At 55.8% G+C, this 14602-nt stretch overlaps 1 protein-coding gene across 12 annotated transcripts in view; it reads left to right on the top strand.

Moving 5' to 3' along the window:
• Window positions 1–14602, top strand: part of MROH1 (maestro heat like repeat family member 1) — a 65370-nt gene that overhangs the window by 40714 nt on the left and 10054 nt on the right. For all 12 annotated transcript variants that reach the window (XR_011139379.1, XM_068933611.1, XM_068933608.1 and 9 more), the window contains 6 exons: window positions 468–580; window positions 1613–1765; window positions 3270–3424; window positions 4386–4551; window positions 5359–5549; window positions 13198–13335. Coding sequence is in view for 11 of the 12 variants with exons in the window: in XM_068933611.1 (XP_068789712.1) it covers window positions 468–580; window positions 1613–1765; window positions 3270–3424; window positions 4386–4551; window positions 5359–5549; window positions 13198–13335 (916 nt within the window). In the remaining variant the exon portion in view is untranslated. The remainder of the gene's footprint in view (window positions 1–467; window positions 581–1612; window positions 1766–3269; window positions 3425–4385; window positions 4552–5358; window positions 5550–13197; window positions 13336–14602) is intronic.

Genomic DNA, 14602 nt, shown 5'->3' with positions numbered 1-14602 from the left:
ATGGCCAGAATTGGGGCTGAGGTAGACCATCACTTAAGTGCTCGTACTTGTAAGATTTGGATTTCAAAGGCTTTCGCAAGCACTTCTGTGCAACCGGTCCTGTTGGCAGGACGAGGTTTCTGAGCCTGCCTTTCCATGTGGTATTCTCGCTCTCTCCAGGAGAGGTCAGTCCTCCACTTGAGATGGGCTGAGCAGAGACAAGGCACGGAGAGAAAGCACAGCACGTGCGGCACCAGGAGGGACTATGTTTTGGTCCTGCTCTTGGGAGCAGTGTGGCAAGCACTTTACAGGGCAAGCACTTCTGGCCCTTGACAATAGCTTCAGTTTCTTAGCTCCTCTCTCAAAACTGGGTTAACTTGCAAGTAAAATGCAGCTCTGCTGCATTTGCATGCCCCTTTGGGGTATCTGTGTTGTGGCATATAAAGCAGGAGGAATTTTTCTTAACTGAATGCTCCCCCTGAATCCAGGGTTTGCCCGGGATCACAGAGATGAGATGGTGGAGGGACTGAAAGCTCTGAAGAAAGGCCTGGAGGAGCCAGACTTCACTGTTCTCTTCCACACCTGCAACAACATTGCCATGGTAAGGCGAAGGGCAAATCCACCTGGCCCTGGTCTTTGCAGTGTGGTCAAGCTGTGGAGCAGGAGCTGCTGAGGACTTGATGCCGTCTTCTGAATGTGTCAGCTAAAAGCTAATGCGGACTGGTCTAGCTCCAGTGTGCTAGACCTGTATAGGACCCCGGTATGCTCCAGAGGGTGACCGGTGGGACTGCCGTACCCAGTGCGTCATGCCCCTCGGCAGAAGCCTCTGGCTGAAGCACAGCATTTGAGGCTGGGTCTCCGTCCGCGCTTCCCTGCGAAGCACAGGGCGCTTGGCTCGGGAGTTGGAGCCGCAGGGCTCCTAGCTTGCTCCCGGTATGGCAGTGTTGTGGGTAAAGCTGTTCAGTGCAGTCACTGGTCCAAATGTGACTCGCTCAAACCATGGTAATTTGAGTGGCGTGAACAATGTCTGGGGCCTGGTGGTGAAGGAGTCGGGGGGACGGAGGTGGATGATCACCTCTGCTCCTGAACTGCATGGGTGAACTCCTCCTTGGCCGTTTTCTGTGCTGAGAGCTCTGCAAGCTCTGGTCCGGAAGGGCTTGTAGCTATAGAGAACTAGGAGAAGCTGGCGATATCTTCTTATTCTGGAAAAGCTGTCATTCCTGAAGTGTTGCAGCTCTAGAGCGTGTGGCGAGAGCTGGGGAAGCAGCCTTGCGGCTGGTGGGCGGTTGCCAGAGCAGTGGTAATGAGTTGGCTACGTTATCTTAACCTGTCCTAAGAGACCCCTGAGTTATCTGACCACATTGGTTAGCAGCACGATGCAGGTGGTCTCCTGCCTCCTTGAGGGTTGTGGCGTGACTGTTGCTCCCTTGTTACCACTGCCTTGGGCTCCTGGCTGGGGCCCCTCCTGGGCATTGAGTCGAGAAATAGCTGTCCTACTGCCTACAGCTGGGGCTATGAGGGTGCAGAGGGCCCTTCATCCAGGCTGTGATGGTGTCGCGGAAAGGACCGGTCTTTTCCAGGAGCGACAAAACCGGATCACTCAGTTCAGCTTGTCGTCCTCTGTCCTGACTAGGTGATTGGGAAACGTGTCCCTCCTGACCAGCTGATGAGCCTCTTGCTGGCCATGTTTGAGGGGCTGGTGGACCCTGATAAGAACTGTTCCCGTGCAGCCACGGTCATGATCAACTCCCTGCTCAAGGAGCGTGGAGGTGTCCTGCAGGAGAAGGTAAGCTGCTGCTCGGCCTTAGCACTGCCTCTGCGATCCAAAAGCAGCCCTGGAGCTGCCTCCCTCTTTCCAAGTACGTAGCCTCTCCCTGCTGCTGCTGACTGCCCTGTTCCACCTGGAGAGCTGACAGCCAGTTTGCTGGGGGTGACGGGCTTTTCCAGTACAGGTGCGGGTATCCCAGTAAGGTGCAAGGCATTGGCAGGTGCGTCATGCCCCGTGCCAGCCCTGACAGGAGAAGGGAGGTGTTTAACCCAGAGTACTCCCTGGCCCAGTGGACTCTGTATCGAGCATTGCCGTTGTGTTTCTGGCTGGGGGAATGCCTGCCCTAAGCTGTTCGGTGCTGTCGCTCCTGACCTTCCTTGTTTCCCATGGGCACATGCACTCGCGCTCCGCTCCTCCATCCAAGCGGCTCTGGAAGGCGGCTGCGTGGTAGGGAGGCGCCTGCTGCTGGCGGGCCCTGCTCCGCTCTGGCGCTCTCACACGGGTTGAGGAGTTCAGAGAAGCTCACTTTACCAGAAGGGCTCAGGCTCCCTGTGAAACCTTTGCAAGCTCTGGGGGAGCCCAGGGTTCCTGGCTGGGAAGCAGGTCTGAAAGCTTGTAGGGCTTAGAGGTGCTGGACACAGAAGGCTTTTTTGTCTAATCCACTACCTTTAGGGCTAAGCTCCCCCTTTCTCTTGCAGTAATTGGAAACACCAGGTCCCTAGCCACTCCTTGGTCTTTCTTTTGCGCTAGAGCTTCTGCTAAAGTCCTGCTCACTACCTATTAGCCTCTATCCTACATGGGATTGCTCCAGCTTACATGACTCACCTTTTGGTCAGATCCAGTCCAGCCCAGATCCTGAAATCTGAACTGATGCTAAGCCTCTGAGTCCATGGGGCAGACCTGAGCGCAGCTGGGGACGGAGCTCTCTGCTGCTCTGCACTTAATCTCTGGAATTTGCTGCCAGGCCTGGTCTGTGCATGAACTTCCTATTTGTCTTAACATGCATTTTACAGCTTGCAGCGAGTGCTGAGGTGTCTCCCTGTGTTCAGCTCAAGTTCCTCCTAGGAACTTGCTTGCTGAGGTTCTTGCTAACTGTACTGGTGTCAAGGCTGGGGTTTAGCGTGTGCCTTGCCAGGAGGCCATAGCACAAGGGTTAAATGTGTATTGGTGGGTCCTCTTTGCCCTGGGGATATTCTGCAGTGTCATCCATCTCCTGTGTGACAGGGTAGGGAGACTGGGGAGGAAGGATCCTAGACTTCCACAGAGGACTGTGTTTCTGCATGTACCCTGGGAGCGTGGAGACTTCCTTCAATCGGGAGGATAAACTGCCCTGCCTGATGGTCTGCCAGTCCAGGTGTTGCCTTCCCAAGTCCTGTTAAAAGCCCATACTGCGAATGAGCGGAAGAAATATGTATGCCCTCTCTAGAGGGAGTGTGTGATCCTGGGCTCAGGCGGAAGGTGACACCAAGTGCTTGGCGTGCCCTGGCCCTCAGCTGGCCACTGCTGTCTCTTCTGCCCTCAGGTGCCTGACATCATGAGCATCATCCACGGCAAGCTGCAGGAGGTGGATGAAGAGCACGTCCGAAAAGCGGCCCAGCAGACCGTTTACATTCTGGCCTCCCAGCACAAGAGCGTGGTGGTGTCCAGCCTTCTGGGCAGCTCGCTGCCGTTTGATAGGTACCTGGCTTGTGCTGCCACGGCAGCCCAGGGTGTGCGCGTGCTCCGTCAGTGCCTGGGCTTCAAAGCAGCTTTCACTTGAGCTGCAGCTAATCTTTTGGCTCCTTATGCCAGTAATCAGACCCGGCTGGAATTTCCTTTGTGCGCTCAAGGATCAGCACGTTCACTTGCTTTTTAGAGTTGCCTTTAGGGGGGCCTAGTAGCTGCTGGCAGGGCTTAGAGGTGCTCGCAGTGAATGAGCAGACCTGGCTCTAGAGAGCTGAGCGTGGCTAGGTGCTTGGTGCTGCTTTATGGAAGGGGCCACCTACCCCTTCCCAGAGCACTCGAACAAGTCAGCACCAGCCCTGGGCTGAGACCGGAACAGATGTTATCTTCTTCCTTACGCTGCAATTGCTGCTTCATTCCTACCGAGGAAGGCAGGCTTAGAAACCATGTGGGGCTAGGTAGGACCTCTCTGGCTGTTGGCTGGCCTGGACCAGCGGGTAATCAGGGAGCCCTGGGGTTTTGGGACTGAGCAGGAAAGCTTTGGGGGTCACCTAAAGCTTTGGGGGCAGCTGTTGGGTGAGGATTGTGCAAGGGAGCCTGTGCTGCCAGCAGAGGCTGCAGTTGCTCAGTCGGAATATTCCCCTCCCTGGCTGCTCTGGTGCCGATGTGAGCTGAGGATCTCCCCGAAGGGCTGGTCTTGTCTCCACCGGTTCTCCAGTCTCCTTGTGCTCGCTGTGCCCAGCGGCACCCAGAGCCGGGCGCTTGCCACAGTCAGAGCAGAGCTGCTGGGCCAGGTGGCTCTTGTCTGGCTGTGACTCATGCCTCGCCTGTTTCTGTGCAGCGGGTGATGTGACCCAGGTGTTCCCCAACGTGGGCAGGAGGGTGATGCTCACTGTTCCTCAGGCAGAAGAGCCAGCAGCAAATTAATGATGGCAGCTGGTGCCAAAGCAGCGCTCTCCTCTCTGTTCTCATCCAGCCACACGTGCACCATGTGGAGGTCGCTGGCCACGGAGCCAAACCTCACCTCGCAGATCTTGGAGCAGCTCCTGGAAAAGGTGAACAAGGATGTGCCCTACAAGGAGAGCAAATGCTTCCTCTTGGGGAGCAGTTCTGAGCGCGTCGCAACGCCTCTCCCTCTGGCGGTAAGTGTCGCGGTGTGGGGCCACGCGTCCCGGAGGCGGCGCTCTGAGCCGCCGCCGAAGATGCCGTCCCAGACACCTCCACCTGGAATGCTTTTTTCATTTCCTTGGCTCGGGGGCTTGTGCCAGGCGTGGACTCTGGAAATAACGCATCGCTGTGTAATGCCTATTAGAGCTAATCCGCAGGCTCGTAAAAAGCCTCTCAGGTGTCCATCCTCAAGGGAGACCACTTTGCATTTTATCCCTTCAGAAAAATAAACCCAGCTTGGCAGCTTTCTAAGCAGTAAAGCAGCTGTGAAAATTTCCTCCTCCTCTGAAGAACCAAATGCAGATGGTACAGAATCAGTCGCACCGAAAGCAAACACTCCTCCCCTCCCCGCTCTGTTTTTAACACCCCTGTATATTGTGCCGTGTAATTACGGCTTTTTAAATTGGCCGGAATAGGGCTCTGCAAACGCAGTGTACGTGTTGTCTTCCTGCCCATAAAACCTGAGCTCTTGGATCTGCTCTCCTTCCCCAGGTACAGACTTCAAACCTTGCCTTCCCCCAACTGGAAACATCCAGGTTTCCAGTGGAGCAGCACTTTTAATAGCATCTGTAGCTCTGACGGAGCTGCATGTGGGATATGGAGAGGTTATGCTGGCAGCGAACGTGAGCGCTTTGTTAGATTCTGCATTGCAGGAGAGGGGAAAAAGCTCCGGCTGCCTTGCTAGCGTTTGCTGGGTTATTTACTAACAGAGCTGAGCGTGGTGTGGGAGATCCCCGCCTAACCCGCTTCTCCCGCACGCTCTCTTCTCACTCTCTCTCCAGGCCACATGTGCGCTGTATGAGATCATGTCTGCTCCCGAGTCTGGGGCAGCAGTGCTGGGACTCTACCCGCAGTTGTTTGCGACTCTCCTGCTGCGAGTCAGCTGCACCGTGGGTGTTCAGCTACCGAAGAACCTGCAGAGCCGGGAGAGGAGGAGTACTGGCCCAGCCCCCCGCAGCCTCGAGCCCTGCAGGTACGGGCCGCGGGCGCGGGCTGCCGGAGCCGAGGTGGCTCTCCCACCTGCCATGTGGAACTCATTTTTGTTTTTATAAACACAATATTTGTGTAATCTGATGGCTGGGTAATAGCACACGGGCCATAACGTGTTAGGTATGAAGGCCTGACCTCTGCCATGTGGTTAGGGCTCTGGCTTTTTCTGCAGAACAAAAATCTCTAAATTGGGAAGCATTAAATCAGCCGCTTCTGCAGCCGCAGCTCAGATTTGCTTTTGAGCTCCAGCAGCCCAAGTGCCAGAGCCCTGCTGTATTGGGTTACGGCCGCGGCCTCCCGAAAAAGCCCCGCTGGCTTTCAGGAGCGGGTCTCTGCGCGAGGCCTGGAGGGACTACCCGGGCACGTCAGAGGTGGATTAGGGTTTCGTGGGGGAGAGGGGAACAGGGAGGGAGAAGGGTCTGCTTCCTTGAAGAATGGGGAGGGGAAGCTGGAAAGAGCAAGTTTCTTGGCTTCCCAGTGTCAACGGCTGCAGCGTGCCTCAGCTGCGACGAAGAGCTGGCTGCTTGAGCAAACAAAATGGGGCCGCGCTGTCTTCCACCGCGTAAGGACGGCAGTACTAAGGCTTGTCCTGCTGCAGTGCTTTGGGTCTGTAGTGTGCTGAAACACTGGCTAGGAGTCCCAGGACGCCCAGGTGGCCAGGTGGGAGGGTCCGATCCCAATCTCAGTGTGTGTCCTGAGGCCCTCTTCCATGAAATGGGGCTGTGGTCATATCTGGTGCTTGGCAGGTCCCATGACAGGCCGAAGGGGTGCCCACAGCTGTACTGTGATGGTCATCTCAAACGCAGCTCCTGCCCGTTCTCTGAACAGCTCTTGGCCAGCTGTTAGGCTGCCATGAGCTGCCCAGCCTCTGATTCTGGGGATGTTTTTAACTTGTTCTGCTGCTTGTCTGAGTCCATCTGGCAGAGGGCTGCAGGCGGGGGGTGCTGCGGGCAGGCTGGTGCTTTGCAGTGCTCCAGTGAGGTGTGAATGCAAGGTCGCCTCTGGGGAGCTCGGGCTTTGCTTTGAAATTAATGGTGTTGCCCATAACCAGCCTTTAATGAGCTCTTCCTTTACAAGCTGGGAGTATGTGCTTATATCTGTGGTGCTTGGGATCTCCACAGAGGCAAGACCTTCTTTCGTGTGTGAGGAGCTCTTGCTGGCAGGGTGCTGGCACAAGCCTGGCCAAGTAGTTCAGCTTCTCCTTCCCTCGGCTTCTGACCACATCATCTTGACTTGAGCAAAACCTTAACCTTTTGGTTCCCTCCAGCCAGGACTGTGCACAACATAAGTGCTTCATTGTCAAAGGCGGGGTAAATAGTCCATGCAGGGTAATAGAAATATGCTAGTCCTGTTGGATGTGGTTCGGGGTATAGTTCGTGTTGCAAAGGACAGGGCCATGCGGGAGTCGTGTCCGTGAGATGTCTGCCTGCCGGTGCCGTGCTCTGCCGTCTGGGGAGCTGCTCTGCCCTGGTGCCGAGGGTCTCTGCATCTCTGGGCTGCATCTGTAGGCCAAAATCTCCTGGTCTTGGAATGTGCCTTCTGAGTAGCTGCATCAAGTGCCGATGTGCTGGGCGTGCAGCCAGGCGGTGTGCTGCCTGCCCAGGACATAGACAGCCTCCACATTGCCAGCCCAGGCAGCGTGAACGCACAGCAGCTTTTTGAAAAGTGGATTCAAGTCCTGGCCCGTCCCTGAGACTGGCACTTCTCGATTTTAAAAGTGGTGTCATAAAAATGGTTTCCTCTGCTGTTGTGAGAGCCCCTAAAACCCAGAAGGGCTGGTTGCTGAACCCAGGCAAGGGTCGTTGCCACTGCTATACACTCCTCTGCTTGAGCCAAACCTTCTGGCTCAAGAAACCCAGAGGGTATTTGCTGGTGTGGAGCAGCGCGTGTGTTGGCTAATGGGGGCAGCCCCTCAGCTGTGTCATCTGCAGAAAGCGGAGATGCTAAAAGGATTCCTGCAAGTGCTGCTTTCCTCTGGTTATGCAGGAGGATGAGCACACTGCACCCCGCTGCCCGATCTGGGTGTGCAGGGTCCTCGTCCCAAACCGGATCGCCCTGTGTGTGGCGCTGAGCCTGCAAGCGCAGGGCTGGCTAGCTTGCTGACCGTTGCAGTTGCTCTCTTCTCCTGCGCCTCTGGGCTACATCTGAGACACTTCAGTCTGTAGGAAAGAGCACCAGGACTTGTCTCTACAGCATCCATGGGTGGTGTGGATGTGAACAGGATGTAAACAGCCCTGCTCCTGTGCACAGCAGCTCTGCCCGGCTGGGGACTCCCAGGAGGCTGCTCTGGGGCTGGGCTGGGCTGCTGATGGACATCAGTCATCCTGTCTGTCCATGCCATTGTGCGGTGCCAGCGGGTGCCCTGCAGGCTTCAGCACTGCTTCTGCTGGCCAAGCAGAGGCAGCTTAGGGATTTCCAGCTTACGAGTGGTACTTGCACTTGGTTTAAAGCGCCATAAATTTATGGGAACATCGAGGTTAAACCCTCGTCAAAGCAAGCAGTAGCAGAGTGCTGCGGTGCTGCTCAGGTTGTAGGCGCGAGGGCTGTTTGGGAGAGCAGAGGATCCCTCCTCTGAAGCTGCCCCTGTTCAGGCACGTGCTTGTACGTACCTACGAAGCCCGTGGTTAGCTAACCGTCTAAAGATTCCCCTAGGGCTTTGGTTGGCCTATGTGGAAGAAGCTGTGCCCTGATTTTTGAGTTTTATCCTCATGCGGGTTTTCAGATTTGGGTTTTTTTTTACAGGCTATTATTAGTCTTGGAAAAAAAAAGGCTAGAGGAGCCCACAAAGACACCAAACAAAGTGGCAGCGAGTTAAAAGGGCTCTAGCATCACTTGACAGCTCATTTGTCAAATCCCAACTGTGAAGAAAGGCTGTTTCCTCGCACTGAGCGGAATGATTGGAATGGAGGCGTAGGACAAACTGAGCAATACCCGCCGGCTGCCCAGACGTACCGTGGTGGGCCCCGTCTTCATCTTGGAAAGCTGCTGCTAATGCAGAGGGTAACTTTTCCAGCACGGAGATGTAATGAGTGGAAACAGGTTGTTATGCTGGATAGCAGGGCTGCTATCTGATTAGTGTTTTATTTAGACCACATGTTAGAGCAAAATTAAAAGAAACCCAATGTGTTGGCGAAGTGGGTTGGTTAACGCGGAGCTCGGCTTGCCTTGCTGCTGCTGATTTTGTGTGCGCAGCTGGCAGCGCTCGCTGGCCAAACTTGTGACACTTGTCCTGTTCCCCCAGGGTGTCCTTGCTGTGGCGAGGTGAGATGGCTTCGCACAGATCCTCCTAAGGGGAGCGGACACTTGTGCTTCCTTTGTGGCTTTGGGCTCATGCACCCAGAACTGTCTGTTCTCTTAGCGCTCCTCTTCCTTAATGACTCCTGGAAGAGAGGCACGGTCAGATCGCAGCCAGACCCCTTACCAAAACATGAGGAATACTTAAGAAAACTTGAAGCGACTGGGAAGGGAGGCGTAGGAGCCAGAAACTACTGCTCTTCCTCCAAAAGTGTCTGGACTCTGGACAGCATCAGGGACACAAACCAGGATGTGCTGCACCATCTGTGGCTGACAGCTCCTGCACTGGAGCTGGGGCTGGACTGCTCCACGAGTCTTGTAGCGGTGGCCCAGACCCCACCTGGGTGTGCTCCACAGCAGCGAGGCCACGATTCTTCCCAAGTGAAACTTCTGGGTGTGAGAGCCCCTGGATCCGTGTTGCAGGAAAAGCTGCCATGCCTGCCAGGAAATCCAGAGGAGTCAGCAGTTCCGTGGTGGGAGCTGCGCTTCCTCAACACCCACCTTCTCGGCAACGTTGGCTCAGGGGTGGGAGTGTCCCTCTGCCCAGTGTCCGGTTGTTCCTGGGGAGGAAGCTCAGCTCTCCGCGTCCCCGGAGGCTGGCACTCTCCTGCTGGAGCTGGACGGGACAGCGAGCTTCTGGGGAGCGGCGTGGCCGCGCGCAGGACTTGCTGGCTTGCAGCGGTGCAGGTTGTGCCGGAGGGGCTTTCCCAGCTAGGCCAAAGCTAGAGCTGAGGATGCGAGGGAGCAGGAGCTGGTGGTCCGCATGCAGGACGCTCTGGAGCAGCTCTGCTTTGGAGGCAGAGTCCAGGTCAATTCACGTGGTGAGCAAAAGCAGGCTAAGTCTTGAGCAGTTCCCCTGTAGGCAGTAAGCAAGACAAGCCACTTCATCACAGCGCCTCGGACCTGGCTGCGGCTGGCACACTTGTGCCTGTGTTGGGTTTCCTTGTGCTGTTCCTCAGATCTCTGCTTAGTCTTGCAGGTGTTACTGCAGAGCAGCAATGTTGTCCTGGCTGTGCATCGCAGCAATGAGTACCCTGGTGATGTCACTGTTTTTTTGGGAGCAGGAAGAGGGGTCGTGTCTTGCTAGCTACTTCCAAAAATGACTAGTCCTGATCGAAGGGGCAGGGAACAGCATATGGTTCCGCTCTGAGATACGTGTCTGCCTTTGCTGCATGGGTGCAGGCAGGTAACTGTGGCTCGGTGTCCATGAAGTCATTGCTGATTGATGGAGGGGGAATAGTCTTTGTCCAATGTGCAGAAAAAACGCAGAGATGTGAAATTCCAGCCTTGTCCCAGGAGCTGGTTACAATATCAAAGTAATTTCCTGTACGCGTTTTGAATTCAAAGTCTTCATGATATTTAAATGCCAAAGAGAGATGGTAAAGGTGAATATGATAGCTTGGCAGGAAAAAGAGTTTGGAAGACACAGGCTTTTGTTGGAAAGGAAGGAAGTGTCTATAGGACACTGGAAAAAGCAAACCTTGTGAATGAGCGACTTGAACCATCTGTCTTGCAGGAATAGCCTCTGTTTATGGAGCGGCTAACTGGCTGTTCTTGCTTCAGGCTTTTTCACTCTTGTTAAAAGAGAGGGAGAGCCTGGAACTGCAGGTTGAGAGCTGAAAGCTCTCAGGGAGGTTTGGATGGGGCTGGTATCCCACAGCCGGGGAGCTGGCCCTGCTAAGAGCCGCATCCAAGCTGGTGCTGTGGCGATGCCTTTTAGACCTGGTCCTGCCTGCGCTGTCCGCTTTATGGAGGGCGGATCTGAGCAAAGCCCTCTCGCTGAGATTCGGCAGGGTGCCTGGAGGGGGTTGATGGGCAATCCCAAGCTTGAAGTCCGCGCTCCTCCCAAGGGGGACGAGCGCCCTCGCTAGCTGGGACAGCAGTCCTGCCAGCCTGGGCTGAGCTGGCCTGACTGGTGGGGCTGATGTCCGGCCCCTCTCCCAGCTTGCTCCCAGAAGGGCTTTGCACCTCCAGACGGAGCCCAGTGCGATCCCAAATGCAATAGCCTGCGTGCGTGCTGATACAAGCCTGCGTGGCGCAGCCAAAAGAAAGCCTGTGGGAAGCTCGTCAAGCCTTCATCGGGCTATGTCTTCTATCAGCATCTGCTAGGAGGCTTTTTTGTTGCTGTTTTCTTATGCTGCGAGAAAATAAATACTCGGAGATCCCACTGTGGCTTTTTTGGACTAAACTGCTGGTTAACTTGTATGCAAGCAAAGTTTTGAGGCTTATGCAGATTTCCTGCTCTGCAGAAACGTTAACAGTCCTAATGATCTGTGGATGGCTGCCACAGGAGGATGGTCTCCGCTTTCCAGGAGCAGGAGGAAGATTCAGGTTGGGCTTTGGGGCAGGGGGATTCCCTGATATCAAGGACGAGAAACACAGGAATGGCTGAGAGGTGTGGAGGCGTATTTGAACTTGAGACCATAGCCACAGCCCTGGGGAGCTCAGCAGGGCTGGACTGCTCTGCCACGGTGCCCTGGGCCAACTGTCATCAAAACGGTGCCCTCAGGCCATCGGAGAACCGAGCTGGATGTGTTTAGCTGGAAGGGCTGTGGGACATCCAGATCTCCGAATGGCAAGCATACGTGAAAGGTGCATCGTACGCTCCTGCTGCACTGACTGCCTTAATGAGCAAGAAGGCTGGGTTTCGTTCCAGGCTGCTGGAAGGAATATTTGAGGTCAGAGACTAACCCCTTGCAATGGGTGAAAACATCTCTGAATGAAGACACTTGCATATCATTTAACAATTTCTGCTACAGCTTAAGAAAAGGAAACTGAAGGTAGCTCAGAAAAGCTGTGCATGCTACAGTAAAGAGTCTCCGTTTGAAAACTGGTCAAAAAGCTTTAAGACCTCTGTGGCTTGACTCCAAGAAAGTAAAAAGAGGACTGTTATCTATGCCAGCAGATTGGCATGGTGGGGGCGGGGGAAACACATGAGCATGCGGACAGACCCTTTTCCAGTCAGGGCTTTTTCAGAGCAGAGCAAACTAGCTCCGTAAGTGTTCGGGGTCCTGCTTTTCTGTTTCCATGGCTAGTGGGTACAGCTAGCCAGCTCCTCTGAGGCACGCTCGTGTCCGTAGGCTTGTCTGGGTGGGTTTTGTGGTGCAGCCCTCGGGCTCTGGCGTCTCCTGTCCGGTAGGTCCAGAGCTGCGAAGGCCGTTCAGCCGCTGTACGTGTCTCTTTGTGAGAGCAGCACGGGACCAGCCAGCTTCTGGTCAGGTTCACGGAGGATGCGGCTGAAGGTGCCTGAAGCTGCAGAGAGGCAAAACGTCCCCATGCTAGGAAAACAGAGCTCCTGCCCAGCAGTGGAAATGGCTGTGCCAAGCAGGGCAGCAAAACTACTTCATCCTCTCATTTGTTTCCTTTCCTCTCTGCGCTTTGTGTGTTTGCCCCTAGAAGAAGCTCAGCTTTGGCCCTGAACGATGCTCTGCTTGTGCGAGTAGACCCTTGAGGCACTTGTCCTTGGAGGAAACCCAACCCGGGTTTATTTTCCTTGCGTGTGCAGTGGGTCAGTGTTTATTTTCCATCGTTAGTCTTGACTCTGGACGTGCTAGAGGAGAGATCGTATATCCTTCATTAAGGAAAGCTTGGGGTTGTTTGGGTCTTCTGCAGTCGCAGCTGCTGGAGCACGTGGCTGTGGCGGAGCCCCAGAAGCAGCCCTGGACGCCGTAGGCTCCCGGAGCTCGTGCGAAAGGGGTGACCGTCCCACTGAGCGCCGCTCCTTGTCACGGCAGCTTAATCCGCTCCTCCAGGAAGCTAAAATAGCAGGAACCCAAGTCGTGAGCTTAAAGACCTTCACTTTGAGATGCTCTTTGAGTGGCGTTTTCTTCATGTGTGGTAAATGCATTCCTCTTGCTTGTATTGAAGCCTAAGATTTATCCATTACTAATATTTGTTTTGTTTTGACAGGATAATGTATGTTTCCCATATGTTGCTCTGTGCTTGCAGCAAAATAATCCCTACCTATAAAATATTAATGCAAAAAAAACCTTCTTAAAGTAGTTCTGGACTTCTTTACTTTTCAGTCTATTGTCTTGGATCGCTTTAACGGCAAATGTCACAGTGTAAATGGAAGTAGCAGTGAGTTATGGATTTGTCTCACTCCCGCTAAAGCCCTTGCATAACTCATTCAGTCCTCAAGTACCCTAACGCCCCTGAACGCCCCCCTCTTCCAGCGCTCCCTTTGTGAGAAATTCCCTCTAATTTACTGCAGCGTGAGATGCTGGACCCCCCCGCTGGGCTGGCGGCGCTGTTGGCTGCGGTCTGCGCGTGGCGGGCCGGGCCGGGCCGGGCCATGCTGGGCCGCCGGCCTCACGCAGCGGTACTTCTCTCCCCAGCTGTGCCGTGGAAACGCTGCGCACCATGCTGGCCCGGGGCGGCAGCGAGGAGGTGGCCCAGGCCGTGGGCAGCGCTGGAGGCTGGGAGCTGATGGGCAGCCCCGAGCGGCACCACGACGGCGTCGCCGTGCTCGCCAGGTGAGGTGCGAGAGCCGGGCGCCGCTTCTCCAGGATCAACTCCGGTGCTGGGGGGGAGGACCGCGGCGAGCGAGGACGCTGCTCGTCCCCGAGAGCCGTGGCGCGTCGAGGCCGCTGGTGGGTCCCGCTGGCTCTCCGCGACCAGCGCGGGGCTGCTGGTCCTCGCGCGGTGGCCGGCTCCCGTCCCCCCTTTGCTAGACTGAGCCTGGGTGGAGACGGTGACTAATCTTTGGCCTTGCTCTCCTGCAGTGGGCCGGCCCGAGGGGTGCTCGTGGTGGTAGTGCGATTAGCCCGTGGGCTTGCTGTCGGAGGGGCAAGGAGCCCGGGTGGACGCGGAGGGGGGACGAGGCATGTACTGGGAGCAGTCAGGCTGGAGGCAGCCGATCGCTCAGATCCTTTAAGAAAGGACCGCGGAAACCCTGCTGATGCGTGCCTGGCTCCCTGTCCTTCCCTGGGGCGCGCGTTGCCAGGCCTTGTCGGAGGTGCGACTTGCCGCGTGCAGCTCTTCACACGCAGCAGCAAAGCCTCTGCTGCTGTCCGCAGCGTCGCTGTGCTTGCATCAAGGCGCTGCCTTCGCGCTAGCTGCCCTGCTCCTGCTGAGGTCTCTGATGGAGGCACTGCAAGGTCTCTGATGGAAACGTGCCTTTTGCTGCTGCTGAAACGTCTATGCCCTTCAGCAGGTGTTGCAGCGGCATCTGATCCCTGCGGCTGGCTGGCTGGGAGCTGCCGCGCATCCTCGTGCCAATGGCAGCTAACGCGCTTTGCGTGTGAACACAAGGCCATAGGAGTGCCTGGCCGGGATGGCCGCAGCCCAGGGTCCCATTCAGCAGAATCCGGTTCAGCTGGGGACTTAGCTTTCCCTCCACCCAGTGCAGTTAATAGCTCTTGGACAGCTGTGGAGGAGACAACTGGTTTGGGATTTTCTAGTATTTGCAAAAATGCTTTATTGAACCTCCCAAACGCTTGAGTGTCTCATCCAAAACAAAGCCCGTCCCTCCTGGCCAAGGTCTGCTGGAGCAGGCTCCTTCCAGGGGGCCTCTGTGGTCGGGGTGCCCGGAGCGTGCCAGGCGTCGGCGCTGCCCTGGGGCTCGTCCCCGGGCGAGCAGGCGGCAGGAGGGGAGGCCAGGCCCGACCAGCCAGGCTCTTGGCTACGCAGGTTGTTCTCAGCTTCTTCTCTTCCTGGTTCTTAAACTGGCTCTCCTGTAGCTGTCCAGGCAAAACATGAGCTTAGCTGAGGGCAGATGCAGGGTAAATAGGCTCAGCCCCC

Source organism: Struthio camelus, chromosome 2, assembly GCF_040807025.1.
Source record: "Struthio camelus isolate bStrCam1 chromosome 2, bStrCam1.hap1, whole genome shotgun sequence".
Taxonomy (NCBI): Eukaryota; Metazoa; Chordata; class Aves; order Struthioniformes; family Struthionidae; genus Struthio; species Struthio camelus.
Note: the sequence above shows the minus strand (reverse complement) of the source record. Positions and strands in the feature narration are given on the sequence as shown.